A 27,885-nucleotide genomic window follows, 5' to 3' on the forward strand; every position below is an offset into this window, starting at 1 on the left:
GTGTTAAGTCAGAGGGAGTCTTCTTGTAGAAGTCCTTAAGTATGGAGTGTAGTGAGTGCCCAACATAGACCTAGAGAGAGTATGGAGTGTGGAGAGTGCCACAGCTGACTGAAGAAGACTGCTGTGCATCATTGATATGGCAGCAATCATCTAAAAATTTTTTAAAGAAGTATTAAAGTGTTTTATATATTTTACTTAAAGGTGGGGTATGTAATTTTGGAGAAACCAGCGAGCGCGCTGGAATTTGAAAGTACACAACCGGAAAAAATCTGCCTCTTCCTTCAGACTTCCTTACAGAGCCCCTCCTCCAACACACACGAACGCGCACATGACCAATGAGGGCACCAGATAAGTTTGTGCACAGATGGAAGGCTGACAGGCAGGTAGACCATCCAGTTACTTTAGCCGGGCCGGCTCAGATGATTGGTCGTGCTTTTTACCATAGTGCAATAATGTATTTATTCTCAAAGCATTTAATATATTCATTGCTATCAGGATGTTAAGAGCATTCCATGGAATATAACAAAAAGTGTTTCTGAAATAAATTACATACCCCACCTTTAAGTAATAGAAGTAAATGACAGAACAATAAAAGTAAAAGTAAATAAAGTATTAGCATGAAATACACTACACAAGTATTCAATTTATAATTTCATAGTAATATAATATCTATTGTATTGCGGGATTATAATTGTAAATGCATGTACAGTATGTGCATATAACCCTACATGTAGGTGGAGCTAATTTAGATAGTTTGACTATTGCTGAATAAAATCAGAAATAAATGATAATGTAATATAAAACAATGAGATACAATTTATCTATAATCTTTTATTAGAAAGTATATTTTAAATATAATTTGGGTGACTGATCTTTAATTCAGAGGCAATTTAAGTTAGTATTTGACATTTAGATAAACATTTAAAAAAAGATTCCAGAGAAAGATAAACGTAAAAACAAGAAATATGTTTTGTTTGAGCCAATCTTTTGTGGTGAATTTCCCAAATAAATTCAGATGTCTGGATTATAATTTGATGAACACATGTCGACACTGCCACCATGTGTTATTAATGGAAACTACAGCTATAAAGACCACCACTCAAACTCTGTATTGCCGTCTCATGTTTGTTAAATGATCTTATTCGTTACCTCCATCTTTGATAATAACATTGGCTGTACACATCAAGATCCACTTTCTACGCAATGTCCCATTCTAGTGGCTGCTATATCCAGATAAAGTAACAGTCTTATAGATTGAAGCATCTGTAAGTCTGGAAACCGTTTAACAGAGCACTATACGTTTCTTAAGTGTCTACCAACAACAAGAAATAAAGATGACATGCTGTGACATTTATATTTATCATTGGACAACTATCTGCAACAGACTGTAATATGGGTACTTTATGTATAAGAAACTGATTTTAACAGACAAAACAACGTGGATATATGGAGTGCAAACTGTTACAGTGTGCAGGAAGCAGGACCCAAATGCAGATTTAAGTGACAAAATAATTCCTTTATTTCAAGGCTACAATCTTCAGAGACAGAACAGAACACTCACCGCAGTTTACTCACAAGACGAACCGACACTGAACACAGGAAGAGACAAGACTAAATACAGGAAGGGGTAATCACAAGACGAGACACAGCCGGGCAGGGGAGGAGAAACACAAGGGCCACAGGTGAAAACAATCAGACAACTAGACACACCAGGGAAACTAACGACGGGAGGAAAAACACAGGAAGAAGGACCAGACAATATACAAGGATGAAAATACCCATAACCAGACATACCCCCCTGGGTGGAGGGGGTCTGGAGGACGGGCTTGGGCTGACAGCCCAGGGGCAAGGCAGAGCTTGAAAAGGGGGTTATGGAGGGGCGAAGGCAGTGGCAGGAAGAGACAGGGGGCCGGGCCCGAGGGCGAAGACCGCGGCTCTCAGGGGGCCGGGCTCGAGGGCGAAGACCGCGGCTCTCAGGGGGCCGGGCTCTCAGGGGGCCGGGCTCGAGGGCGAAGACCGCGGCTCTCAGGGGGCCGGGCAGAACCCGGTGTCGGCCGGACAGGAACCGGCGCTGGTGGGACAGGCCTCGGCAGGATCCCCCACGGAAGAGGACCAGGAGTTGGCAGGACCCCCGCCAGGAGGGCAGTCGGTGGGACCCCCAACGGGACAGGACACATGGTTGGCAGGACCCCCGGCAGAAGGGCAGTCGGCGGGACAGCACACAGGGCTGTCAGGACCCCCGGCAGGAGAGTAGTTCGCGGGACCTCCAACAGGACTGGACATGGAGCCGGAAGGACCCCCAGCGGAACCTCCATCGGCATAGGACATGGGATTGGCAGGACCCCCGGCAGGAGAGTAGACGGCGGGACCCCCAACGAGACAGGACATGGGATTGGCAGGACCCCCGGCAGGAGAGTAGACGGCGGGACCTCCAACGAGACAGACATGGAGTTGGCAGGACCCCGAGCGGAACCTCCAACGGACCAGGACATTGGGTAGGGACTTGAGACGTGACTCAAGTAGAGACTCGAGAGGAGACTCGAGAGGGGAACCAAGGGGGAACTCGAGAGGGGAACCAAGGGGGAACTCGAGAGGGGAACTAGAGAGGGGACTAGAGGAGAGAGGAGGAACTAGAGAAGGGAACTCGAGAGGGGAACTCGAGAGGTGACTTGAGAGGGGAACTAGAGAGGGGACTCGAGGAGGGACTAAAGGAGGGACTAGAGGAGGGAACTCCAGAGGGGACTGGAGAGGGGACTCCAGAGGGGACTAGAGGAGGGACTAGAGGAGGGAACTCGAGAGGGGAACTAGAGAGGGGACTCGAGGAGGGACTAGAGGAGGGAACTCGAGAGGGGACTCCAGAGGGGACTAGAGGAGAGACTAGAGGAGGGGCTAGAGGAGGGGCTAGAGGAGGGGCTCGAGGAGGGAACTGGAGAGGGGACTGTGGCGGCTGGGGCCGGGACTGGGGCCGGGACCATGGCTGCTCGGGCCAGAACTGGGGCTGAAACCATGGCTGCTGGGGACTGTACTAGGTCTGGAACCATGGCCGGAAATATGGCTGTATGATCCAGTTCTGAAGCCGGAAACATGGCTGTATGGGCCGGCTCTGGAGCCGGAATTGAAGCCAGAATCATGGCTGTAAGGTCCGGTTCTGAAGCCGGAAACATGGCTGTAAGGTCCGGTTCTGAAGCCGGAAACATGGCTGTAAGGTCCGGTTCTGAAGCTGGAAACATGACTGTAAGGTCCGGTTCTGAAGCCGGAAACATGGCTGTAAGGTCCGGTTCTGGAGCCGGAAACATGGCTGTAAGATCCCGTTCTGAAGCCGGAAACATGGCTGTATGGGCCGGCTCTGGAGCCGGAACCCAGGCTGCTAGGACCGGTACCTGAGTACGAGCTGGCTTCCTGACCTTGCGTCTTTTAGAAGTCTTTTGGAGGCTCCGTGGACCTCCAAACGCCAGGCGGGATCCCAAGAAAGGGTCAGAGAATGGAGACTGGCACTCAGGGCTGCGTGAGAAAACTCTGAGAAACTCAGGCAATGAGCCTCTCAACCATGGCATGTTGTCCACCTCCATTTGTGCCTTTTTGAGGACAGCCTCTTTGTCCCTTTTAGCCAAGGTTCTACTCCATTCAGCATAATGACACTGAAGAGTGTACTCTAGGGATAACAAGTCCAAATCAAAATTAAAATCCGCTGGGTCCATTGTGGGTCGGTTCGTAATATTACGGTGTGCAGGAAGCAGGACCCAAATGCAGATTTAAGTGACAAAATAATTCCTTTATTTCAAGGCTACAATCTTCAGAGACAGAACAGAACACTCACCGCAGTTTACTCACAACACAAGACGAACCGACACTGAACACAGGAAGAGACAAGACTAAATACAGGAAGGGGTAATCACAAGACGAGACACAGCCGGGCAGGGGAGGAGAAACACAAGGGCCACAGATGAAAACAATCAGACAACTAGACACACCAGGGAAACTAACGACGGGAGGAAAAACACAGGAAGAAGGACCAGACAATATACAAGGATGAAAATACCCATAACCAGACATACAAAACTACAACACAGACAGATCCTAACAATAACACCAACAAAAGTATATGTAAGAAAAGAAAAGTGATAATAATAATAATAGCTTAGATTTATATAGCATGGGACCCAATTCTTGATGGGAGAATTGCGGTTTTTTCTTTCTGAGGCAGATTTCTTCTTCTTCTGCAGTCGTTAAGAATTGTAAAGTTTGGTATTATTATCAACTGAAACCAGAGCAGAATCTGATAACAGGCTTTTGTAAAACTCAATTAAAAATATCATTAAATGGCCACTAAAATGTCCTCATAGCTTGTTGTAGATTTTTCACTAAATTGAGGTATAAAATCAGAATCAAGACAGAAACGGGGAAATTAATAAAGTCAGAATTTAAGGTCATGCAGGACGTAAATCTGGACAAGTACATTCTTTTTGCAAACATTTTTACTTTAATTTAGAAATTCAAACTAAATATCTCCCTCCTGTTTTTCTTTAACTCATGTCTGACCCTACTTTATAGAATGTGTTCCTGTTACGTTATTGCAAAGGTAATACTTAAACATACATCCTGAGTTTCTCTCTCTTTTATGTGCAAACTGCAGCATAAAAGAGTTAATTGTTCATTACTGGATATGCATCGCTGCATTCTCACGTGGGAATCTCTTGTTCTCACGGGATTGATGAAGTTGCCTCGAGGCACAACTCTTAATTGTCTTCTATTTAGAAGTAGGTTGCTTTGGATTCTTGACATATAATATGAGCTTTACTTTACTTTCAGGAGAACTGACTCTCAAAAAAGGTCATTTGTATTATTTGTTGGTATTTTCAATATTTCTTTGGCTGTGTTGCTAGCTGTACTGCATCTATTAAAAAAAGAAAACTTCTGTCCCCACTCTCCTTTAAACCCACTCAATTAACCTTAACTGTATTCTGGCTGAGCTGCAGATATGAAATAGATTCAAGCGCCTTCATCCTACATCTTTCAATTGTGCATGGATTTTAAAGACACACTAAAACACACACACTCCCTCAACAGCAGGGGTGAACACACTTCTCGCAGTTTCTTTTCTCTCTCTCTCCTCCCCTCCTCCTCTTTCTTCTTGCCGTCATTTTAATCCTTCCTCCATGCTGAGAGTTCAGTGCAGAGTGGAGAGAGGAAAAGAGGAAAACAAAAAGGACCCGATCCCTCGTTATTTTTTCATACCTGTCTCGTTCTTTAATTCTTCTTCCTGTCATTTGTCAGATCTTCTTCCTCTGTGGGATAAGGTAAGACATGGGATGTGGAAATTCCTCACCAGCCACCAAGAACAGCAGCAGCAGCAGCAGCACTGCAGGTCAGAAACAATGTGAGAGTTTGTGCTTTAGAATATTTCAAATGGTGTTTATCTAATAGCATATAAAACATAATAATCCTATAATTTACATAGCACCTTTTAAAAGATTCTGATTCGAAATCAAAGTTACAACGTGCTTTTAAAACATAATTTGATAATTAGGTTTTGTTTAAGAAAATGCCAGATGATAAAAGTGAGTTTTAAGAAGAGATTTAAATGTTTTTTTTGCAATATTAGAGAACACAGGAAGATTATAAAAAGATTCAAAACTTTTGAACGACTCAAGTCATTTAGGTAAATTGTTCTGTTACATTTTGCTCTTAAAGGCATCGTCAGGGATTTATTTAACCATACAAAGCTGATTGGACAAACCCATACCTGTTTGATGTTGTTGACAGCTTTGCTAACACCCACCACCTGTCTAACATTGTTTCTAAAGACACCATATTCTATCATTGAGTACACTGAGTAAGTGGTATTTGTTTGTTTATATTTTATATGATATTCAACGACTAACAATAACAGTCAGTGGAGGACGGTAGCACAGCAACAGGTGTAAATGTGCTTTTTTAAAATAATGTGAAAAGAAATATTAAATAGTAAAGTCATTTACACACTTATTCATTTTATACATCTGTCTGTTTGAAACTTCAGGGCAAGCCGAGTCTTCAACAAAGGTGTAAGTTCATTTTACTCAGACACACGCACACACACACAATTTTAAGAACACATTTGGATTTTAAAACGTGTCTGTGTTGTTTGACCTTTCTCTGAAGTTTTCCATTAACGTATTCAATTTGTGTGTGTGTGTGTGTTTGTTGACAGATTAGAAGAGTCTGTGGCAGAAGAGGAAAAATGGAAGTGAGTCATTGAATAGATGTTTTTAGTGCATAGTCATATATTCTGTACGTTTATACATGAATGGATTATATAAAGTATATTTTGCATTAACATTAAGGACAGTGAGTTTGTGTGTGTGTTTGTGCATATAGGAACTACGGAGGTGTGTATGTAGGTTTTCCTACAAACCTGAGTGACATTCCTACAATACACATCGGATCACTCAGAGGTAAAAGACACACACACACACACAACAAACAAAATCCAAAATGTCAACAAAATCCATTAGAGATCAAATGCTATGCTTTATTTTCCTTCTTCTTTTTTTTAAATGGCATTGGGCTCCATGCAAGAACCCAAAATGATTCCTTCGTATGTGGCACATTGAAATGATTTGACCAAATGTGAGCTTTCACAACATTTTTCAAGTTTATAGTCGGCCACTTATCACAGGGGAACATTTTACTTTAACAAGTATTGCCTTTAATGTTTAAATATCATGGGTTTAAAAAAAGTGGTTGGGTTTGATCTTTAAAATGTGTTGAAGGCAACATACTTACGTGCCAGTTTAATACATATCTAAATCCAAATAACATACACACACACACAGCTTCAATTTCCTGTTGAGTCTCCAGGGTCATGAGAGCATGGGAGACAGAAAACACTGACGACCACTTCACAGTCGGCACGTGTTTGTTTCCTTTTGTATATATTTATGTACATACAGTATACATACATATAAATATATTCACATAACCTGTGTATAGCATTTATATTTTGTTAATGCTACACATGCATTTAATTGTTATGAACGACAATTTATTTTCCAATAATGCCGTAAAGCTGTCAAAGGATTTATTAAATATTTCATTTTATTAGTGCTTCACGTGTATTTAATTGAATGTTTGATGTGTGTGTTAATTAATGAAACTGTCGTCCACAGAGCACGACTTGTCGACCCTCGGGAGGCCGCTGTGGAGGGACGGATCCTGATTTTAATGAAGAGCCAGGTGTGTGTGCTTTGCTTCAGTGTGTGTGTGTGTGTGTGTGTGTGTGTGTGTGTGTGTGTGTGTGTGTGTGTGTGTGTGTGTGTGTGTCGACCTCCAGTTTCTCTTTGCTTTTTTCTCGTTAGTGAGAGCTATAATGCCACATCAGCTTTTAAAGAGCCGTGCCAGGGTTGTTGCTTTAGGCTCCAGAATGAATGAAACAGTTTAATAAGTACATTTGAACTTATTTGGTGTTTTGATTGCATTTGAAGCAGATTCCATTTACCACTAACTGTTTACATCTATGGCTCTGAAGCCATAACTTTTTTGCAAATTATTAATAATCTCTATAGTTTAGATTTTTGTTTTTATTTTCACTATATACATTTGCTCTCTTTAATCCTTCAGGATAAAGCTCAATGTTATATTAACTAATTAAATATCATGCACTGTAATGTGCTTTTGTTTCATTTCCGACCAGTTCAATAAATCCCTTGAAGTCAATCCTGCTGCTCTTCTTTATGCCTCTTAGTGAACTGAAAGACGGAGAAGAACTAAGAAGAGGAAACCCTGCAGACGTCCTTCAGTTTGCCATCAGAGACTCACAGAGTGATGAGGAGCCGCTCTCATCTTCTCTCGCTGCTTCGTCCTCCGTGAGGACTGTGCTGGGATCAGCTCCTCCTGGTTTTGCTTGCTGTGTAGCCTGTTGTAAAACACACTGGTTAAAGACTTGTGTGCTTCTTTTGGAAGCAGATGGACTCATCACACAGTTGCAGTTTAAACATATGAAGGTGCTTAGATAGTTGACTCCACTTCATTTGACCTTATTGGCTTGTTGTGTATCTGCTTAATGAAACAAGAGGCAGACGCTGTGGTAACTCTCCTTGTTGAGGGAGTACTGAGTTCATCCAAATATGTAGTAGGACTAAATGTTAAATATAAATAGGGATAAGTGTGGTGATATTCAGTCAACAAAAATCAACAAGTGTCAGTGTATCCCAATCCTTTTCTTATGTGCCTCACTGCTCTATTGTAGTCAGAAAACTATTAAAACCACACCGATGAGCAACACGGTTGCACTGGTTGGCATTTACCTTCATTATCATGAACACACACACACTGTATTTTTATTTTAACAGCCTGCTTCAATCCAATGTGGAATCATTTGCTGCTGAAAATAGTCCCTAACAAAAGCACTAATGACCATTATTTTACTAAATGACGTTAGCCTTTTAGGAATATACAAATATAGATCAATGAGCTGTTTTCATATATTAATTGTACATGTCCATGTTCAATAAAACATTTGATTTAGGGAGCATGTTTCTGTAAGGTTTCCACAGTATAATACCATAGTAATGAAGGCTGGATTAACGTTTAGTACTCACGTGTAGCTTGTATAGTTTGAAATGATAACGTGCAGACTCTTGGCGTCTCCAGGACACGAACAGCATTAAGTGGCTCCTGCTGTGAGAGGACGTCAGAAAATCATCTCTCCTTTGGGCATTTACACAAAATGAAAGCTTTATGAATGTTTTTGAGTGTGCTGTTCTTACCATTTGTGCTCAACGTGAACCCACCTGTTCTCTCCCACGGACAATACCTGTTGGTTTCTTAGGAAGTGGCTAAAAGAAAGCACATTATGTCACACACATGACACTGGCTCGGATGTTTCTCAATTTGATTATTTAACAGAAGAAATCCTTGAAATGTATTGTATATTGTAGCAATTTGTTCAAGTCTGTTCAAATCCACCCAAATAAACCACAACCTGCAAATGTCTTGAGGTTGTATTTCAACACGTTTCAGCCAATTTGAATTAGTAACACATTCAGAGAATAGAGCTTATTAAAATGACTTTGTATCCTTCCTTCTCACCACATCAATCCTATAGTACACATTCACTGTATTTGAGTTAATGTAAAACAATCAATCGTAATATTAATCTTGCTCTGTGATGCTGTTGTGACATTTCTACACAAAAATGTCTGTTTTTGTTGTTTCGTTTTTTACTGTCTTCAAAATGTTTTCCTTTTGAGATGCTAAAATGTGTAAGAAAGTAAATGATTTCCCCTGAAAGCTGCTTCTCTTGTTTCAATCAAGTGATCCTTTTGCTGACTTTTGTTTAACCATGAAATGTAAAAGACAAATAGATAATATAAACGGCAGGATAAAGTGAGGAACAATGGTTTATTGAGCAATTATGTTAACCAGCCCAAAGAGAAATACATGAACAAAAACAACAGTGACTAAGGATGTATTTGAATAATTCATATTTGAGATACATTGTATTGTTTTCAGCATGTCGGCCAATAAGTAATGAGAAATTGCAGGACAGAAGGGTTACAGGTTTAGTTTTTAAATATAAGTAGAATTTCCCAGAATACATCCCAAAATATGTGCTATTTCTCTCGAGGATGAATATTCAAATGTTATTATCAGTATAATTTTAATGGTTGAAAGAAAGCTTTTCTGTTGAAATGTAAAACTTTATTTGGTTTAAGAAACTAAAAAGGTTCTGCTTTGATACACAAGGTTATCTACTTCATAATAAAGAAGGAATGTTTTAAATAATGAACAAAAATGTCAACAAAAAGGAACAAGTCACAGGTGCAATAATGAATGTAGGGCGGAAGTGAACTTAAAGTGCCTCGGTGAATAAATGGTTCGTGCATTGCTTTGCAAACTGAGGTGTGTGAGGTTTAGAGGTTCCACTGTAAGGCATGTGTGGTCTTATAGAAAGGCATTAAGTGTTTATGAAACAGTAATCCTGCAGCATGTAGGTGGACGAGTAGAGCGAATGTGGCTCAGCAAAACCTTCACATGGAGCCCTGACTACCCTTTCTGATGACCACCTCCTCTCCTGACGCCAGCTTCCTGTACAGCTGCGACAGTTCATCAGGATGAGGCGCTTTGGACTCAGGCGTGCAGGGGATATCGAAGTCTGACGACGCCTGAGACTCTGAGAGCTCCGCCTTGCTCTCCTTCTCCTGAGTATTTATCCTGCAGTCTTCATGTTGCTCAGGGCGGAGGATCAGCGTGTCGGGGAAATACGAGTCCTGGTTCTGGGAGGAGTGGTTCGACAGCGAGGCGGAGAGCGTCAGACTGAAGTTTTCATAGTCATCTGGGGTTTCCTCCTCCTCACTGAACAGTTCTGGGGTCTGTGAGCCCGCCATTTTGGAAGGGGAGGGGCTGGGGACAGAGCAGCAGGATTGTAATTGGCTGCTGAGGCTGTTCTGGCTGTCAGGAAGCGTCTCCGTGGTGAAGAAGTCCTCCCATTTCGGCGGGTGTGAGGAGCCTGCAACCTCAATTTTCTCAGCTTCCTCTATCGTCTTTTCCACCTCACCCTGACATAGATTGTTGTCCTCCTTTTCTTTGTTATCCTCCTCTTCCTCCTCTTCATCCTCCTCTTCACCATTGGACTCAGTGCAGTCTGCGTAGTTGCGTGAAACAGACTGCGTGTCTGTGACTGTCAGAGGAAAAGACTCCTCTGCAGACACAGGGGGCGCCGCTTCCTGAAGAGCTTTCACTAAGGATTACAGATGAACAATAAACGTTTGTTCATAATAAATCATTTAAAAAAAGTATTAGAGCCATTGTAGGCTTCAATGTATAATAATAACACATTTATACATGCACCCAAATATAATCCCCCCCCAAAATTAAGGGGTTAAAATAACTACGCACCATTTTTTATTTCTTGGTTCAGCGCCATCTTCTTCCTCACTGGTGCCAGATCCAGCCCGTCAAACAGCTTCTCATCGCTGTCTGAATCTAAACAGAAGAGAACAGACACTCAATACTTTAAAGGTCCCATGTCATGGCCATTTCTACTGATCATAATTCCATTGTTGAGGTCTACTAGAATAGATTTATACTGTGCAATTTTCCAAACTCACATTGGTTTCTCATACAGCATCTCTGTATAGTATGTGTATTCACTCTCTGTCCTAAACGACTTGCTGGAGCTCCTGCCCCCCCCTGGGCCTCTATTGTTTGTTATTTAAACCGGTGTTTGTGGCAATTTGTTTGTTTCAGGCTGCTTGCCTGCCATTTTGTTCACCTGTTGTGCATTAAAACAACTTATAACTTTTACCAATCCCATTCTGGTTGTGTTGCTTCCCTTTGATTCCCCTAGCTCAGAAGGGAACGTAATAATACCCAAGATGTAAACAATGGAAAAAGAGAAATCTCCAACGAGGCGTTCTGGGGCAGCATGGACAGGTATTTTCTGTGTTAGAGTTTTACTCGCTACAGGGTGCACTTTGAGGGTTTGTGACTCTGCAGACCGTTTACATGCAGAAAAAGATACATAACACACAAGGGGACGGGTAATAACCGGAAAAGCATGACATGGGTCCTTTAAGTTTGTTAAATGACAAAACGTTGTATAGCGTGTTGTTTTGCCCATTATCTGCTGGCAAGTCATCCGTTCTCCTTATTATATCTTCGGAATATCATTTGCTGTACCAAAATAAAGAACTTCATTAGAGATGCACATTCACTTTTAACTCTATTGTTATTTTTCTCACAGACACACACACACACAGGCCCGAAACACACACACATGCACACACAGGACCCAGACATGCATTCATTGGGCCGGCGTGTTTACCAAGGAGAAGTTATTGGGCTTCAGGGGCGTCAAAAAGGGAAAAGGGCCGGGGTCGGCGCTCTGTTGGGGGACACATCTTCAGAGAGGTAACCTGGTATCTCTAAGATATCCAGCTGTAAGAATGCTCCTAATTCTCTTTGTGGTTTGTTTTTGAAAGAGAAGCTCCAAATGAAGCTTTGATAACAGAATGTATTATTTTATATTTTCAGATGTAAAGAATGAAAAGTCCTTCCAAACGTTCAGCTAGCTTCCACGAAACAACATTTCATATATCAATTTCCACATACTGTAAACCGGCATTGAGGCTAAGGAAACTGTAACAGATGTCACATTTTGCACAGCACCTGTTGTGGTTATATAATGTATATGAAAGTGTGTGAGTGTGTGTCTCACCATATGTAGGTCGCTTCACCATGCAGCGTTTGAGGGCTCCCAGAGGTTTGTATACTGTCGCTGCTTGATCCGACTGGTTCCTGCACATCAGCATCAGCCTGTTAAAGTACAAAGTGTCAACAAGTGTCTGGCAAATGCAATAACAACTCAGACTCTTACAACACGTCTTAAAATAGTTTTGGAGGTTAACGTGTTGTATCAAATCTTCACTCACATCTGTGTAACTTCAGTGAGTGTGCGACCAAGAGGGATGACACTGGGGTAGATGTTGACGGGCTGGAGGTAGGAGAGGAAGTCTTTCAGCTGAAATCAGAGAGGCACATACATTTTAAAGCACATTATTTCAAGAAGAACATTAAGAGATATTACCCATTTCAAATGAAAAAGCTCAAAATGAAAATAGTATAAAACATATAAAGAAAAACGGTTTAAATTGTACTTTCTCAGGTTCTTTACATTCAATTGTACATTTTTGAGAGTGATATGCAAGTGCATATGTGCAGAAAAATAAACATTGTAAGAATCTATATGTAGTACCTCTAAGTAGGAGGAATGGAAACTGAAGCACGCTCTGAAGGAACTTGTTCCTGTTCTGGAATAAAAAACAGAAAAAAGGCATCCATAGATTTATGTTGAATTCTTCTTTCAGTGTTTTTTTTCACTAAGCACTTTAATTGACTGCTAAAATGTTAATATATCATGACAAGCGTTTGTAATTGAACAAATATTCTGGATACATCTGAAGTTGCTCTTACTTTATGACAACGTTTGTTTTCCTCGTCCTCTCTCCGAACCACATGGTGGATGGTTTGATGCTGATGATTTGAAGAGGGGTCCCGTCAGACGCTGTGCAGCCACACGGCAGCCGGCTGCCCTGGAAAAACTCCTCAGCCTACACACACACACACACACACACACACACACACACACACACACACACACACACACACACACATCACACACACACACACACACACACACACACACACACACACACACACACACACACACACACACACACACACACACACACACACACACACACACACACACACACACACACACACACACACACACACACACACACACACACACACACACACACACACACACCACACACACACACACACACACACACACACACACACACACACACACACACACACACACACACACACACACACACACACACACACACACACACACACACACACACACACACACACACACACACACACACACACACACACACACACACACACACACACCACACACACACACACACACACACACACACACACACACACACACACACACACACACACACACACACACAAGTTGAAACGACACTGACACAGGATTATACACACATTTGTTTTGAATAATAGTGTCAATGACAAAAACATTCTAAAATGAATGGCATGCAATGGGAGAGGTTATCTTATGGGTTTTATTGAAACTACATGCACGGTAATAAATACCCTTATCTGTTATCTGCTGCTTGTTTTTTTATTAGCACAAATGCACGGCCCTTCTTTGTGTGTGTGTGTGTGTGTGTGTGTGTGTGTGTGTGTGTGTGTGTGTGTGTGTGTGTGTGTGTGTGTGTGTGTGTGTGTGTGTGTGTGTGTGTGAGAGACATTAAGTGGGACCTTAGGGTGTCGACAGGCATGGATCTGCGTCCGGCGGTCAGTGGTCACGTAGCTCAGGAGCTCCGGCATCTTCTTGAACATCTCTAGACTGTTGACATGGATCTGAGAGTAAAATAAATATAAATGCAAACATATCATTGTGCACTGCTTTAGGAGGAGATGGCCACACCTGCATGTTTGAATGTGTTCATGAAAGGATATTATGGAAAACAGAACCATGTTTGCGCTACCTGTGTGTTGAACTCCTCTCCCAGGTTGGTGAACAGGTATTCATATCCATATGCAGCTTTACAGTTGAGCCACACAACATGATAAGCACTCTGACTGATCCAGTTTCTAACAAGCTCTGAGATACCGTCCAGACACACCTCCTGCACACAGAGAAATTACAATCATTGCATCTATGGTTCAAATACATTTTAGATCAAAACAAATGAACTATTGTTAGTATGAGTTTTATCAACAATTCCTCTTTGTACTTCATAGCCAGAGACCATCCCAGAAACGTACCCGAGTGGGAATCTGGAAAAATCGTGGGTCATAGAACGTTGAGTCCAGATAAATGCTCTGAATATCCTTCACTCTGAAACATGAAAGAACAGCGTCACACATAAACTGTGATAAGGCAAAGGTGACAAAGAAGAGGGGGGAGAGTGTCTGAAGACGGGGTTTAGGTGACATTTTTACATTTAGTCATTATCCAATTCCTAAACTTTTACTGTCTTGTTACTTTTGAGAAACTTGAAGAGGCAGAAAACTGTGAAGATGTTCATCAGGACCGACCTGGTGCCAGAGTGCAGATGTTCGATTCTTGACACATCTCCAGCTGCAAACCTGAAGTCTCCTGTATACAACACGTTCCCCTGAGAACCCTCAAACAGGAACCTGCAAACACACACACCATTTCTCAAACCAAAATAAAACCTTTAACATGGTTTGAATATGTATTTGCCCTGACAGACCTGTATTTTTAAAATAGCCTATACATATGTTACATTTCAAAATATTAATTTGTATTAATCAAATCAGACAACTTTCTTAAAGTCTAAGACAGTTGAGGTTCAACTTACATAACAGAGCCGGGACAATGTCCTGCAGCGAGCAATGTGACCAGAATCTCTTCTTTCTGTCAAATTAACACCAGAAAGAGAGTTACAGAAAATCAAATAGGGAAACACTTACAATTAGGAAACTAAATCTACATGTGTGACTGAATGACTACAAAACAATCCTCAGTTGTTTACCTCTCCAGATGCCTCATCAACCAGAGAAATCTGAGTGGGACTCTCCAGCTCTAATGCAACCTAAAACATGTAATTTTACCAGGATAAAAAAAAGAAGAAAATTATTTTTTTAAAGTTTTTGGGAAAAGGGACAAAACCTCTAATTTGACCAAAATACTAGAAAGCAAAGCAGAGATGAACATGACATGAAAAACAAAACATATTTTCTGACACACAGAGAATCAACTTAAGGTAGAAAACGTCTGTCACAGGATGAATGCTCTAATTATCACATGCATACACAATGAAAAATGAGAGGAATAAAAGGTAACTTACAATGTATTCCTCCCAGAAAGCGTACTTGGGATTGTTCAGAAGAAGTTCTTTGGTCACGAAGGAGCAGTAAAGCCTAACTGTACGACTATAAACCAAGAGAGAAAACAATAATATAGCAACATATAAATGATATCTCCCCCATTTAGTTTATGTGAGTTACAGTATGTGTCCAAGTAACTTTGTGGAATTCTTTATTTATTTTCAGTTTAGCAATAAAGCTTCATCATATAATCTTGCATCTGGCATATAACTTAAATTATCCATAATGTAACAAAATACAATATTTTTCACTACATTTTAGTGGATTAGAAGGAGAACATTTAAATACTAAGGCAAAGTACAAATACCTAAAAATGTACTTCAACTACAGTACTTAAATAAAAATAAAGTTATAAAATAAAAACTTCACCTGAACTGCAGTTTTCTCCTGAGTATCGGTGCTTTTAGTCCTTTCATATGATCTGTCAATAAGATAAAACAGATAAACAACAACGACAACCTGTAATTTGGTGTTATATGTCTGTGGATAATCCATTTTCATCCTAACTTCCATTAAACACTCATGGTTTGTGATGCTAGCTGGCTGCCAGGCTCACCTTTGTGGCAGTGGGAGAGGAAATATGCCCGGGAATGTAGGTTCTCCCGGTCGAACCGATCCAAAGACATGGTGGGATACTCCTTCATTCGACCTGCAAATGAACTCATGTTTATGCCAAACTGTTTTAGTGGTATCTGGTGAAATTATTGTAATGTTATGTCCAGCGGAGAGAGCATATTTTGCTGTCATCTCCAGTGTTTGTCCCGCCCATTAATTTCAGTTCCTCTTCTTCGTCGTCTTCGTCGTTTCGGACGATTCAAGTGCATTTGGTAAATATTACCGCCATCTAGTGTCGATGTATACTCATTGGTGTTCTTCTTGAATTGAGCCTCTGCTGTAAATATTGTTTCACACTTTTCTTGACACATGCTTCCCTTTAAGGGAAAACCATGTTAACAGATCCAACAAAACGGTCCGTCAGTAGTTCGTTTATGTATTGTTTTGCTGCTGAACGTATTGCCTTGTCGTTTGGCCCCATCTCCTGGAAGCTTTTGGCTGTTGTCCTCCAACACAGAAGAAGAAACCTCACGGTAACCAGGCAACCAAAGAAAAGCTAATAAATATCACCGCATGCTAACTGACGTCCGAGAGAAACTAGTTTTCCAAACAAATGTAAGTAAACAGTTATCAGTATTTTATATCAAGTAATTGTAGGGTAATGTATGGAAATTGAACTGTATGAGAATGTAAGATATTTTTAATGGACGTTATAAAAAAGTAGAGGTCATAATATAGTCTTTGTTTACAGTAATGCTCGAAACTCTATTTAAGAATGTTGTATTTCAAAGAAACTAATCGAGGAACACAATTTACTTTTCTTTTTAATATGTCACAATGCTTAGTGCCAATTCTTAAGTTCGGCACGCATTGTAAAGCATCACTTATTTTTACTGAAATGTCACTTCGACACTCACAGTCTGACTGACAAAATGCGTCAGTTCCGTCTGCCATCTGTCGCCTGTAGGATCATGTTCATGTCTAATTAGCCTCCACATCTTAACTAAATGTTTAAACTCTTGTGCATTGTTGATTCAACACATGGTTTTGATGAATATAAAAGAAAAAAACAAGAAATTAGCCGAATATACATTTTCCTAATCCCTAGAATACATGTTTGTTTTTGTGTTAATCCAATAAAACCAGTCAGAAATGAAATAAAGGAATATAAATCAAAAGGTGGTATGGTAATCTTCTACTGCTCCCTCTTAAAGTGTAGAAACATTTTTTTAAACATTGTATATTTTTAAAGTTATTTTACAATGCTGTATAATATAGTGACTGACATACACACAAAAGACAAGAAAAACAGGATGGAACAGAGTGATAATAAAAAAAAGTGTAACATACAATAATAATGTAAACAAATAATACATAAATAAGGATAAAAACAAAGGAAGCTGAGCTATTGACAGGTTGGTGTGCATCTTTCCAGTGAAACAAAGCTAAGCATATGGCAAGTAAGGCCAATTATAAAGCATTTTTTGTTATAACTTGTCACTCTGTTTAGCAGAAATGTAATAACTTGTGCATTTTGTAATATTTCCAGCATCACCACCATGTCCTTTACTACTGATAACAACTCTACACCAAAGTCCATGAGCCGAGCCAAAGGATGGACCGCAGAGATAGAAAACCTTTTCAGATTCCAGCAGGCCGGCTACAGAGATGAACTGGAGTACATACAAGTCAAACAAGGGTCCTTGGTAAGTATAATGATATGAATGTGGAAATGATTCACAAATAGGATCACTGTCATCTATTGTTTTCTTTATCGAAACATCAAACACCAAATGTTTCTTGTAAATGCAACCCAGGAACAAATGGTCATTGTGTCAGGAATATTGTGCAAACAAATTAACTTAGACATATAGACAATATACAAGGTCCTGATTTTTGTCTAGGACCATTTTTAATCTATTAAATCTATCTTTAGAATTTGGTCAACTTAAAACAGATATCATTCTCTGTACATATTATTGTTATTAGTTTGTTGTTGTGTTCATTGGTACATTTAATGGCATATCACTTGTCTCACAAACTCTATTTTTGTTTGTTTATATGAAGCTTCTGTTCTCCCAAATTGACAGCATACTAATTTATTTTCATTGTGAACAAAATACTTGTAGGCATTGTGTCCTTTCCTTTTAATGTAACAAAAGATTAGAGGAACCAGGAGTTCCAGTAAAATAACCAATTTTAAATGATGTTAGAGGTTATTAAAAAAAATGTTTCTGTCTCAGGTTGACAAATGGCCAGAGTCCGGCTTCGTGAAGAAGCTCCAACGTCGAGACAACACATTTTATTACTACAGCAGGAAAAGGGAATGTGAGGAACGTGACATCAACAAAGTCAAAGTGTATGCATATTAAAAGGTGTTCTGGCCTCCATCAATATAATAATACAGCCTGTTGACACACACTATATCTCAGATTCACCCCTGCCGAAGAAGATGACCTCTGTTTTCAAATAAAGGATTTTTTAAACAGCTGATAAGATTGTTTTTGTGATCATCTAGGTGGGTGATTGTATTTTTTGGACCAGTGCATTTTGTTCCCCACAATGTGAACCTGATTTTCCTCCTGCATGCATGGTTTTACCAAAGCCATAGTTCACTTAAAAGTCCCTGCCTACTCACTTTCAGTATATGATAATAGTTTAAAAGGAGACAGAAGACGGCTTACTCTGTGTTTATGGATACTTTTGAATTATTATTCCCCAAACATGAGATTTTTGAATGAAGTTATCCTGGAGTTGCAGTTGATTCTGAACAGTTAAAAACAAATAAGGCATGTTAAACTGTGTGTAGGATTTTTTTAATGCGATCACTTTAATGCCTTCAGTTATAATTACATCATTACAGTAACCAAACATGTTTTTCTTACTGTATTAAGCTGCAGGGTTTAACGAGGAGAGATGTTATTCCCACTCATGACCTGTTTAAACATTTGATGTTTTATTTTGCTGGGATTAGGCCTGTCACACTCTCCTCATGTGATGCTAACATGAGGGGTGAGATTACGAATAGAGCCCCCATTGCTCTCAGATCTGTTTTTTTCTTCCCCACATCAAGGACATATCGCTGCTTGGTTAATGAGAAATGTATTCTTTATTCATTAGAAAGATAGTTTACTCGTGGTGTTGCAAAGAGAAGTATACCATTTGAAGTGACTGACTCCTGCTGCACAGACAGCCCTGCACACCAAGGCAGGTGAGAAATGCAAAATGACATTACTTACATTACATGATAAAACTACATCAATGATTCAATAATCATTCTAAATCATAAGGTAGTAATCATCATTTTATATTTTAAAATGTATCAAGGCATTTTTTGGATCTTCAAAAAGTTAAACTGTTAACTGTATGTCTATTTTGTATACTTACAAAACAGTTGTTTGGACTTAAACACCATGAATGGTGAGTTACACATCCACCCACCAAACTCCGTTCATGATTTTGAAGATTTAATGTTTTCTATAGTATTGTATGCATAAGGTAAACAAACTATCTGTCTCTTAAGGTTATTATTTAACTATGTTATAATTCTTCTTGTTGATAATATTATTATTTTCTTGGGTTAAATTCAATGTAGTTTTACAGGAAAACTGTTCTTTTTTTGTAATTTAGCATAATAGCATCCACAGTTTAAATAGGTTACTTTCTGAATGAAGTTTGGCGAGCTGCGTCAGTGAACCTGCTACACAAGCTCTGTCGGCTCAACAGTAAACTCGCCTTTAACAGCTTGAACTGAAGCTACCTGGCTTATTCCCTTTAATTTATACTCGACACTATTATCAGAAGTTATGTTTCCATTGGAGTCAACATGGAAGCTGTAAGGTAAGCGAGCCAGTAAAGTAGAATAGTAGAAACATTAGCTTACAGCTTCTTCTAAATGTCTTATTTTCAATGTAGTTCTGGCAGGTTAGCTTAGCATCGTTAGCTACCTGCTTTAGAGTTGGCCTCGTAACGGGTAAAGCTCAAGTTAGCTAACACTACAGAAGGTAGCCTTAATGGTGTCGTTTATATTCGTTATTTTATACCTGACTTGTAGGATGAACTGATATAGTGTGTAGTTTCGGTTTATTCTATTCACTTAAAGGTAACGTATGCTTAGGTTGCTATTTGGCTATGACTTACAAGGCTAACAAGCTGTGTATGTTAAAGTTTCATTTGTTTTCTTACCTATTGCTGGCAAGGTACGCCATTTACTAATCAAGACAATTGCTACTATAAATTGGTAGATGTCACAGACATTGTGTTCATTTGTGTGTTTTGCTCCAGATTTAATCTCTGAACATCCCAACAACATGCTACTGTTATGACTGGAGCAGTACAATGTCTTCTCTATATCTAAAGCTTTAAGTTAATTTACTCATCTATATTTTCTAATGTAAGCGTCTATTCCTACCCCCTTGTCTTTCAAGTTCTTAGTACCGACTGTCACTGCAACTCGTTTTGTGGATAATATGGGAATTAACCCATTTTATTATCATTATTTTACACATTGCAAAACAGTTTGAATCACATGGCAAACACACCCTGACCCAGTGAGCCTGCAGGGGTTTGAAGAAAAAATCTAACAATCGATACAAATCTCAAGCTGTGAAGTCATACAATTATCGATGATTTTATTTAGTTATTTGTTGTAATTACTTGTACAGCTGTTAAGATGAGTTGATTTATCAGAGAGTAATATATTTTTGGTTTCTGAGGCATTTCTCTGAACTTGTAAATGGCATTTTTCATTGCATAGACTATATCACTAATCAGTTAATCAAACATACAATCCCCACATAAATAAATGATGAAAGTCTGAATAAGTGAATTCTTTTAGATGTTGGTGGTCTTGTAGTGGACAAGTTGACAAAACCAATATAAAGCTTACCTAAATGCACAAATGAATGTGTCTTTAGTATTGAGCTGATTTGAAAAGAGATAAATGATTGATTTGTTTTGATAAAGTCTCAAGGTTTTATGGAGCTACTATCAGCCCACACATGCCTAAATATTTGTCTTCCTAGCTCAGTTAAGTCGTGGGTTTTCTGTTTAAGAAGCCTAGTGAATCACAAGGCTCTGGAGGAATGTAGCTTTAGGCCAGGTTTATGCCTGGTTATAACGAAGCTCTTGTTTTCCACTGTGGGCTTTTTCTGCTGAGAAAGCTCTGCAAGGGTTTTATTTCCTTTCCTGCTGCCTTCTGACCCAGAAAGAAAGCAACTGCAGCTGTGAGAAAGAAACGTAACCGTAATTCAAGGAAGCTGGAAAATCAAAAATGTTTACAGCTTGTTTCAACAATGTATTGCTTTAAAATGCCTCATGGTGGTTTCCCCCTGGGCCTCTTTGATACTTGGTGGAAAAACTCTTCCTAAACAAATACTTTTATACAAGTAGTGGTTTTTGTGGGCGTGAGAGGAAGCTCAGGGTGGTAAAAGTACTTTTACCATCCTCTGGATGTTGTTCGGTTTAAAATCTCTTTCAAAAATGTAATGGATCCAAGATAAGGCCGTACAAGCTGTTCTCTTTTAAGGTCTCTATTGTATTGGGTAAAACGTCAAGTCAAAGTTCAATCTTGGATGTCGCAATATCCATTTTTTTTTTTTAGCTGATCTGGAGCTTGTGGTGAGAAAGCTTTAAGAAGATTAAGGACATCACCAAGACAGAGATTCACATAAGATTTCAAAAACTGACATTATGATGAATCAATGAAAAAGAGTTGCTGAATAAAAGCACTGTTTTTATTGGGGTTTAAAGCAGGTTCAAACTTTAGATGAACTAGACTGTTAAACAGAACACTATTATTTTGTTTACATTATAGCTGAATCATTATGAAGTTAAACTTTATTTTGATTTCAGCTTCCTCCTTTAAACCGCTATCATCATCTTGCTGTTCTGTTTCTGTGAGATGGAACTGACTTGTGGTTGTTATCGCACCTGAGAAAAGAGGAAGTGAAGAGGATAAGCTTCAATAAGAATCTGTTTTCTTTTGCGTTTTAATAATCAGCGGATTACTTCCACGGTGTGTGTGTGTATATATATATATATATATATATATATATATATATATATATATACACACATATACCGTTTCTCTTAGAGTTTTAACGCTGCCATAGTAATCCAAAACTTGAAATATATTCTTCGTCTTTGCATTTTAAGAAGCAGGAAACAGCATTTTGCTTTTAAATGACCTTATCAACTGAATGCTATGCAGTATTGTGGTTTATAAAAATGTCTGCTGATAAAATCATTGTTTAATTTAATTTTGCATTTTAAAATCACACAGCTATTGCTGAAGTTGAGTACGTTTAACTATCTAAAGTTAAGCAATAAAAAGCTGTGCTAAAGATAATAAGAAATATAAATGAATAAAAACAATTGTTTAGTGGATTAATGAAGGAAGAGTATACATTTGATGTGATACTCATAAACTTAACTTCCCTGCAGCCGTACTTTCAACACTTTGATTTTGTGAACTCTTTATTGCTTTGCCAGAAATAATAAAACATGTATTTCTTTATGGCTTACAAGAAAAGCAGGAAGTTCCAGAACATGATGAGGATGATGATGATGATGATGATGATGATGAGAGAGCTTTTAGTGTCTGATTGTGCACTGCACCCTTTGTAAACATTTCCTGTTGTGATGTTCTGCCACAGATAAAGAATCCCACCCACCTGATGATCCGAGTCTCCCACTCTGCTGACGCCGTGCAGCGGGACGCAGACGGAGGCTAGCTTGTGAGCTAGCTAGCATGCAGCACTGGCCCGGGGTCTCCAAGAGGAGGCGCAGCTGAGAGGGCGGGGGGGGGGCGCTGCAGAGGGTTTGGTGTCTACAGAGCCGGCCATGGATGACTTCAGCACCAGGACGTACGGCACCAGCGGCCAGGACAACAGGCCTCTGTTCGGGGAGACCTCGGCGCGGGTAGGAGCCTGGAGGGAGTGGGATGAAAACATTCGAATCAACAGCCTTACTTTATTGAACCCGGGGGGGGGACTTGGATTTTGGAACAGTTGCTTCATTTTAGAATATTGTAAAATAATATAAAAACACTTCCTGAATGTAAAGAAGTAAACATTTGCACATTGTACTATATAACAACAATACATATGTAAAAATATGTATGATACAATATTTTTAGCGTTTTAATGTTATGAATAATAATACATTACATGCATATATGTTTCTTTCTGGCTTCCCTGCCCTGTTGTGTCTCTCACATTCAGTCTTTAACAAATGTAGAACTCTAAGGAATACAATATATCAGGCTTTAAATAAACGGACGATGCAAATCTGATCATCTTTTATAAACGTTGTCCCTTTCAGGATCGAATCGTCAACCTGGCTGTGGGGGGAGTCACGTCTCTGGTTGTTTTAGTAAGTACTCATTATTGAATGTCCTTTTACCACTTACATATGTAGATGTTGCTCCAAAGTAAAAGCTTGAGAAATCACCCAAATCTTTTACAGCGGCTTACTTAATGTATAAAATAAAAATGTTTGTTCTATTTGTTTCTGTTCTTAATGACTGTAGTGAATGTGTTGGTGATAGTAGTGTGCAAGAGTATTTCTTTACCATAACTTTAGAGCTGCAGTTGCAAAGGGGCATTTACTGTGTGTGCACCTCGTTGGAATGCATAAAGCGTTTTATTTAGCTTTAGACTTGGTAGGGCGTAGGGTTCCTTTTAAGTCTGAATGGTTATAACTGATCTGACGTCTGTACTTATTTCAAATTCCTACATGCTATTATGCATCTTTTTTAAGTTTGCATAAATTCTATGATCTTTTTAAAAATCAATTTTCAATTTTCCTCATTGAACCCATTTATAGTTTTACTTTCAGCATTAAAGTGTAACCTGTGCCACGAGTTGTACGCAATGTTTCCTGATCTCTGAAAGAAATCTATTTATGGATGCTGACACAAGAGGAAAAGGGAGTTTGCAGTTAAAACAATGAATCATGTGTTTTTACTTCTCCTTCTGCAGACAGACAGTGTTTCTCCACACTGTCTGTCTGCAGAACATCAACTTACACACACCTCCAGCACAGCGCTGTCTGCTATTCTTAAAACGAGCTGCGTTCTAACATGCACCATAGAAGGTCTAATAAATAAATACTGCAATTAAAGTGCAAAAGTCCTTCAGTAAAAATAACAGATAGATGAAACTGTAAATGCCAAATATGTTACAGCTGAAAAGCTTTTGATTATTTAAATTATTTTTGTGTTAACATTTGTCCTTTTTGTCTTGCAGGTGACTGTTATCAGTTCTTTTGTGTTCCCCTCGTTACCTCCGCGACCGCTTAATGTCTTCTTTGCCGTGTGCATCCTGTTAGCATGTGGATCTAATATAATGCTGGTAAAAACACCATTTTGTTTTTTATTTGAAAGGCTCATTAGTTCCTGTACAAATGATAACTTAAGTACATCAAAATAGGTCATGTAAAATGACTGCCCTTTAGATTTTTGTTAGATGTTTAATGGGAATGGAAACCAGGTAAATAGTGAATCTTAAACGTACTTTTTCAGATAAAGCTTTCAGTCATTTCATAGGTTTTTCTTTAAATTGCTTTGAGTCGTTGCAATCAGGGCTGAAACAATTAGTCAATTAATTAATCAAAGTTGACAAATCATTCAAATCATTTTTATCGAGTAAAACTTAACCGATTCTCAGAATGTCAGGTATTTATGCACTTTGCTGCATGTATTTATTTTATCTAATTTTTTCTATTTATTGAACAATGTGTGATTTTTGGTTAAAAATTCAGACATTTCTTTCACTGTTTTCAGACATGTTTGGTGAAAAATAAATGGTGTTTAAATAGTCAATATGAGCCGCCTTGCAACTGAAAGTTTCTTGTAAAAATGTAAAAAATAAAACTGTGAAAAACAACGTTTTGTGGCTTAGTGATGTATAACATTTCTACTCCAGCCAAACTGCCATTATAAATAAACCTTTTCATGTTTCTCCCTGTCAGATATACTGGTACCGGCAGGGTGATCTGGAGCCTAAATTCAGGAACCTGATTTACTACATGCTGGCATCCATCCTGCTGCTGTGTCTATGTGCCAACCTCTACTTCCACGATGGCAGGTGAAGGTGAAGAGGAAGAGGAAGAAGGGAAGACATGGCCTTGACACATGAAGGACTACATGGACAGCAGGGCTCATCTCAATCTAACTTTTCCCAGCTGACCCGCAGCAAACTGGAGATACTTGGACCAAAACCAGTGAAGCTTCTAATGGTTCCAGCTGGAGGAAAACTTGTCAGACCTGTTGGTGCTGAAACACAAAGCACTGAACACACACACCCACACACACACTGTGTTACAGTGTAGAAATCATGTACTTATAGAGGCCAAAACTCTGCCTGGAGACACACTGCTGGAGGGTGAAACAGGTGTGTCTACATGCTCATTTATTTCATTTCTTTCTCATAATAACACACTCTTAAAGTCATGCAGGAAAACATTGTGTTTGATATCATGATGCAATAGTTAAAGGAAAAATCTGCCTGTTCGTCTGGTTTTTGTAGGTCATATCTCTTCTGTGTCATTTTGAACTTGGTATCTTATCTAAGTTGCTCATTAACTAAATGAATATCTTCAGAACGTTGGAGTATAATAGTGAAATTGTGAATACAGTCATTGATGGAGGGCCCCAATGGTCTTCACCTACAAAATGTATGTATTATGTTCCTCTAAACTCCAATCAGATGCCATCTTTTGATTTAATGGTGCATTCAGGGTCAAAGAATATTAAGTCATATGAACTTGACAAATGGAAAAGCCAGTGTGAGGTGCAAATGCTGGAAGCGGAGACGTGATATCTCCCAAATCTGTAGTATATATAAAAACTATAGAGTATGTACTGCAAACATTGTCATGTCTGAGTTTAGGGTAGCAACCAGCAAAAGAAGCGGGTTGTTATTTCGATCATTCCAATCATTATTAAGAATATAAAATGTCAGAAAATAATAAAAAATGACCTGAGAAAAGTGGTCATCTTTGAACGTCTGAATCGGAGAATAATTGTACAGAAAGTGTTTGATAATTGCTTTATTAATGAATGAATGGTCCAAGTAATGGATTTTATTTATAAATCAACAAACTATGCTTCCGCTTCTCAACACATCAGTAAATTGTTTATCATTTCCACTTCAATTCTTGTATTTAAACCTATGATTTAAACCTATGTCAGGCATTTTTGAGTTGACAAATTTCTCCTGAATGCTCCATTATAGAATCTGTGAATTACTATATTTGAATTTATGCTTTCAAAATTGATTTTTTTTTCCACATACATTGTTGCCTCATTTGCCAACTGTTGTTTTAAAATATTTGAACATGGTGGGTTTTTCCTTTCAGCAGGAAGTAAATGATGAGCATGTAAACACTCCGCAGCAGTATTCAGTACTGTAGACTCTAGTAACAAAGTAGCTAACAAAGCAATAGCACAAGCAGCTTCTGTGACAAATATATGCAACACTTTGTATGTTTTATCTTTCTCTGTCACTGCTTATCTGATTATCGCTGTGGATTTCATTCATTTTCCACTTCTAAGAGGATTTTTTAGAATTGAAATGCTGAATTACACTGACTCACTGCCAATCCTTGCACTAAGTATTGGTACACACTTTAGTCGAAGCCATGCATTGCACACACAGCTGTAGCACAAATGGGAACAATAATTGTTGTACACTGAATTACCCCAGATATTTAGTAACTATATCACATTGATGTGTCCGCCATTTATATTTTTGCACTAATTATTCTGCCATTCACAAATCTGAGCTGGGTTTTTTCCAGAAGTAGCTTTAATTTTGACTGTTTGATTCGCTGTCTCTTTGTTTTGCATTTAAATAAGAATTATAATCATTGAAACATTCTGTATTTTAGCTCAGAGCTAACCGTGTTATAAAGAGGTTTGTTTATGTTTTTGCAGGTTAGGGAAACACTACGGTTTACAGACGTGACCCGTGACATGCAAACAGAATAGTTGAACTAAAGCCAGACTGTCTCCAAATGTAGCTCAGCACTAAAGTTGAGTGGATTTTGGGACGAATTCGTTTTAAGTACACTTTCAAACTTTCCCAAAGCCCAATGTGATGATTTTCAATTATTACCTGAAGTCCAAGACCAAAATACATTTAATTTACTGTCAGAAGACCAGCAAATATTCACATTTGAAAACTGGAAGCCAGATAACCGTTGTCATTGCTTTAAAGAAAATGGCTTGAACAATTAATCAAACAGCCGTATTCTCACTTTCTGCCAAAAAACTAATTCTGGTGTCATGTTTGGTCACAGGAAATACCAAGTGTCAAAAGTTGATCGTAAAACAAGATTTCATCAAGAAATGCCATAAGACTAAAAGTGTTCCTCTGAATACGTTATAAAGTGAAAAATATGAAATGTATCATGACTTCTAATGTTTTCCAGCTTTGCTCCTCCAATGACAAACATCTCAGTGCTATACAAACTGAGGAGTCGACCTCACCACAACTTTAGGATCGTCAAAGCCATGTATTTCATTGTTTTATGGAATAAATAATCCTGTACCCTGAATGCCTCTTTGCTTCTCTCTCACTGTGTGTAATGATGTTTACAGCAACACAGATGAAATGCAGAGTTACAGACTCTTCTGGACCATTTGGAATTTAGATAACTCAAATGCAGATGAGGGCCTGCAGATTAAAGGCCAGTTATGCATTTACCGTGTTAGGTAATAAAAAATTACTTCATGTGGAAGCCAATATTCATTTGCATGAGACTTTTAGAAGTATTTTCCTCCATCAAAACTAGGACGTGGATACTGTAAGCTAGCTCAGAGTTTGTTTTGTACTTTTGAGAAATCTCTTATGATTTAGTATCCACTTTAATTGTACT

At 39.0% G+C, this 27,885-nt stretch overlaps 4 protein-coding genes across 6 annotated transcripts; 3 read left to right on the forward strand and 1 right to left on the reverse strand.

Moving 5' to 3' along the window:
- Positions 1-5,159: 5,159 nt before the first annotated feature.
- On the forward strand, positions 5,160-9,090 carry LOC117552436 (overexpressed in colon carcinoma 1 protein homolog). The gene is made up of 6 exons (XM_034225844.1): positions 5,160-5,365; positions 6,020-6,044; positions 6,191-6,226; positions 6,358-6,434; positions 7,149-7,215; positions 7,724-9,090. Exons 1-5 carry the CDS (start codon positions 5,305-5,307, stop codon positions 7,196-7,198), a joined length of 249 nt encoding a protein of 82 aa, XP_034081735.1. The 5' UTR covers positions 5,160-5,304; the 3' UTR covers positions 7,199-7,215; positions 7,724-9,090.
- Positions 9,091-9,362: 272 nt separating this feature from the next.
- dclre1c (DNA cross-link repair 1C, PSO2 homolog (S. cerevisiae)) lies at positions 9,363-16,234 on the reverse strand. Its single transcript, XM_034225843.1, has 15 exons — positions 16,004-16,234; positions 15,817-15,868; positions 15,408-15,492; positions 15,093-15,152; positions 14,919-14,974; positions 14,632-14,733; positions 14,359-14,431; positions 14,079-14,219; positions 13,849-13,950; positions 12,955-13,091; positions 12,737-12,791; positions 12,414-12,502; positions 12,200-12,297; positions 10,879-10,965; positions 9,363-10,720 (listed from the first exon to the last, which is right to left on the reverse strand). The coding sequence occupies exons 1-15, from the start codon at positions 16,110-16,112 to the stop codon at positions 10,011-10,013; spliced, it is 1,956 nt and encodes a 651-aa protein (XP_034081734.1). The 5' UTR covers positions 16,113-16,234; the 3' UTR covers positions 9,363-10,010.
- Positions 16,235-16,524: 290 nt separating this feature from the next.
- On the forward strand, positions 16,525-18,493 carry meig1 (meiosis/spermiogenesis associated 1). Its single transcript, XM_034226127.1, has 3 exons — positions 16,525-16,617; positions 17,552-17,708; positions 18,246-18,493. Exons 2-3 carry the CDS (start codon positions 17,562-17,564, stop codon positions 18,372-18,374), a joined length of 276 nt encoding a protein of 91 aa, XP_034082018.1. The 5' UTR covers positions 16,525-16,617; positions 17,552-17,561; the 3' UTR covers positions 18,375-18,493.
- Positions 18,494-19,707: 1,214 nt separating this feature from the next.
- On the forward strand, positions 19,708-27,564 carry tmem243b (transmembrane protein 243, mitochondrial b). 3 transcript variants are annotated; one of them, XM_034225879.1, is made up of 5 exons: positions 19,708-19,842; positions 22,659-22,923; positions 23,326-23,376; positions 24,252-24,356; positions 24,976-27,564. In XM_034225879.1, exons 2-5 carry the CDS (start codon positions 22,846-22,848, stop codon positions 25,093-25,095), a joined length of 354 nt encoding a protein of 117 aa, XP_034081770.1. In that variant the 5' UTR covers positions 19,708-19,842; positions 22,659-22,845; the 3' UTR covers positions 25,096-27,564. The 3 variants fall into 3 exon arrangements, with proteins under 3 accessions (XP_034081770.1, XP_034081772.1, XP_034081771.1); XM_034225881.1 differs by having other exon boundaries at positions 19,819-19,837; XM_034225880.1 differs by lacking the exon at positions 19,708-19,842 and adding an exon at positions 19,888-20,104.
- Positions 27,565-27,885: the final 321 nt, after the last annotated feature.

This window comes from Gymnodraco acuticeps, unplaced genomic scaffold, assembly GCF_902827175.1.
Source record: "Gymnodraco acuticeps unplaced genomic scaffold, fGymAcu1.1, whole genome shotgun sequence".
NCBI lineage: Eukaryota > Metazoa > Chordata > Actinopteri > Perciformes > Bathydraconidae > Gymnodraco > Gymnodraco acuticeps.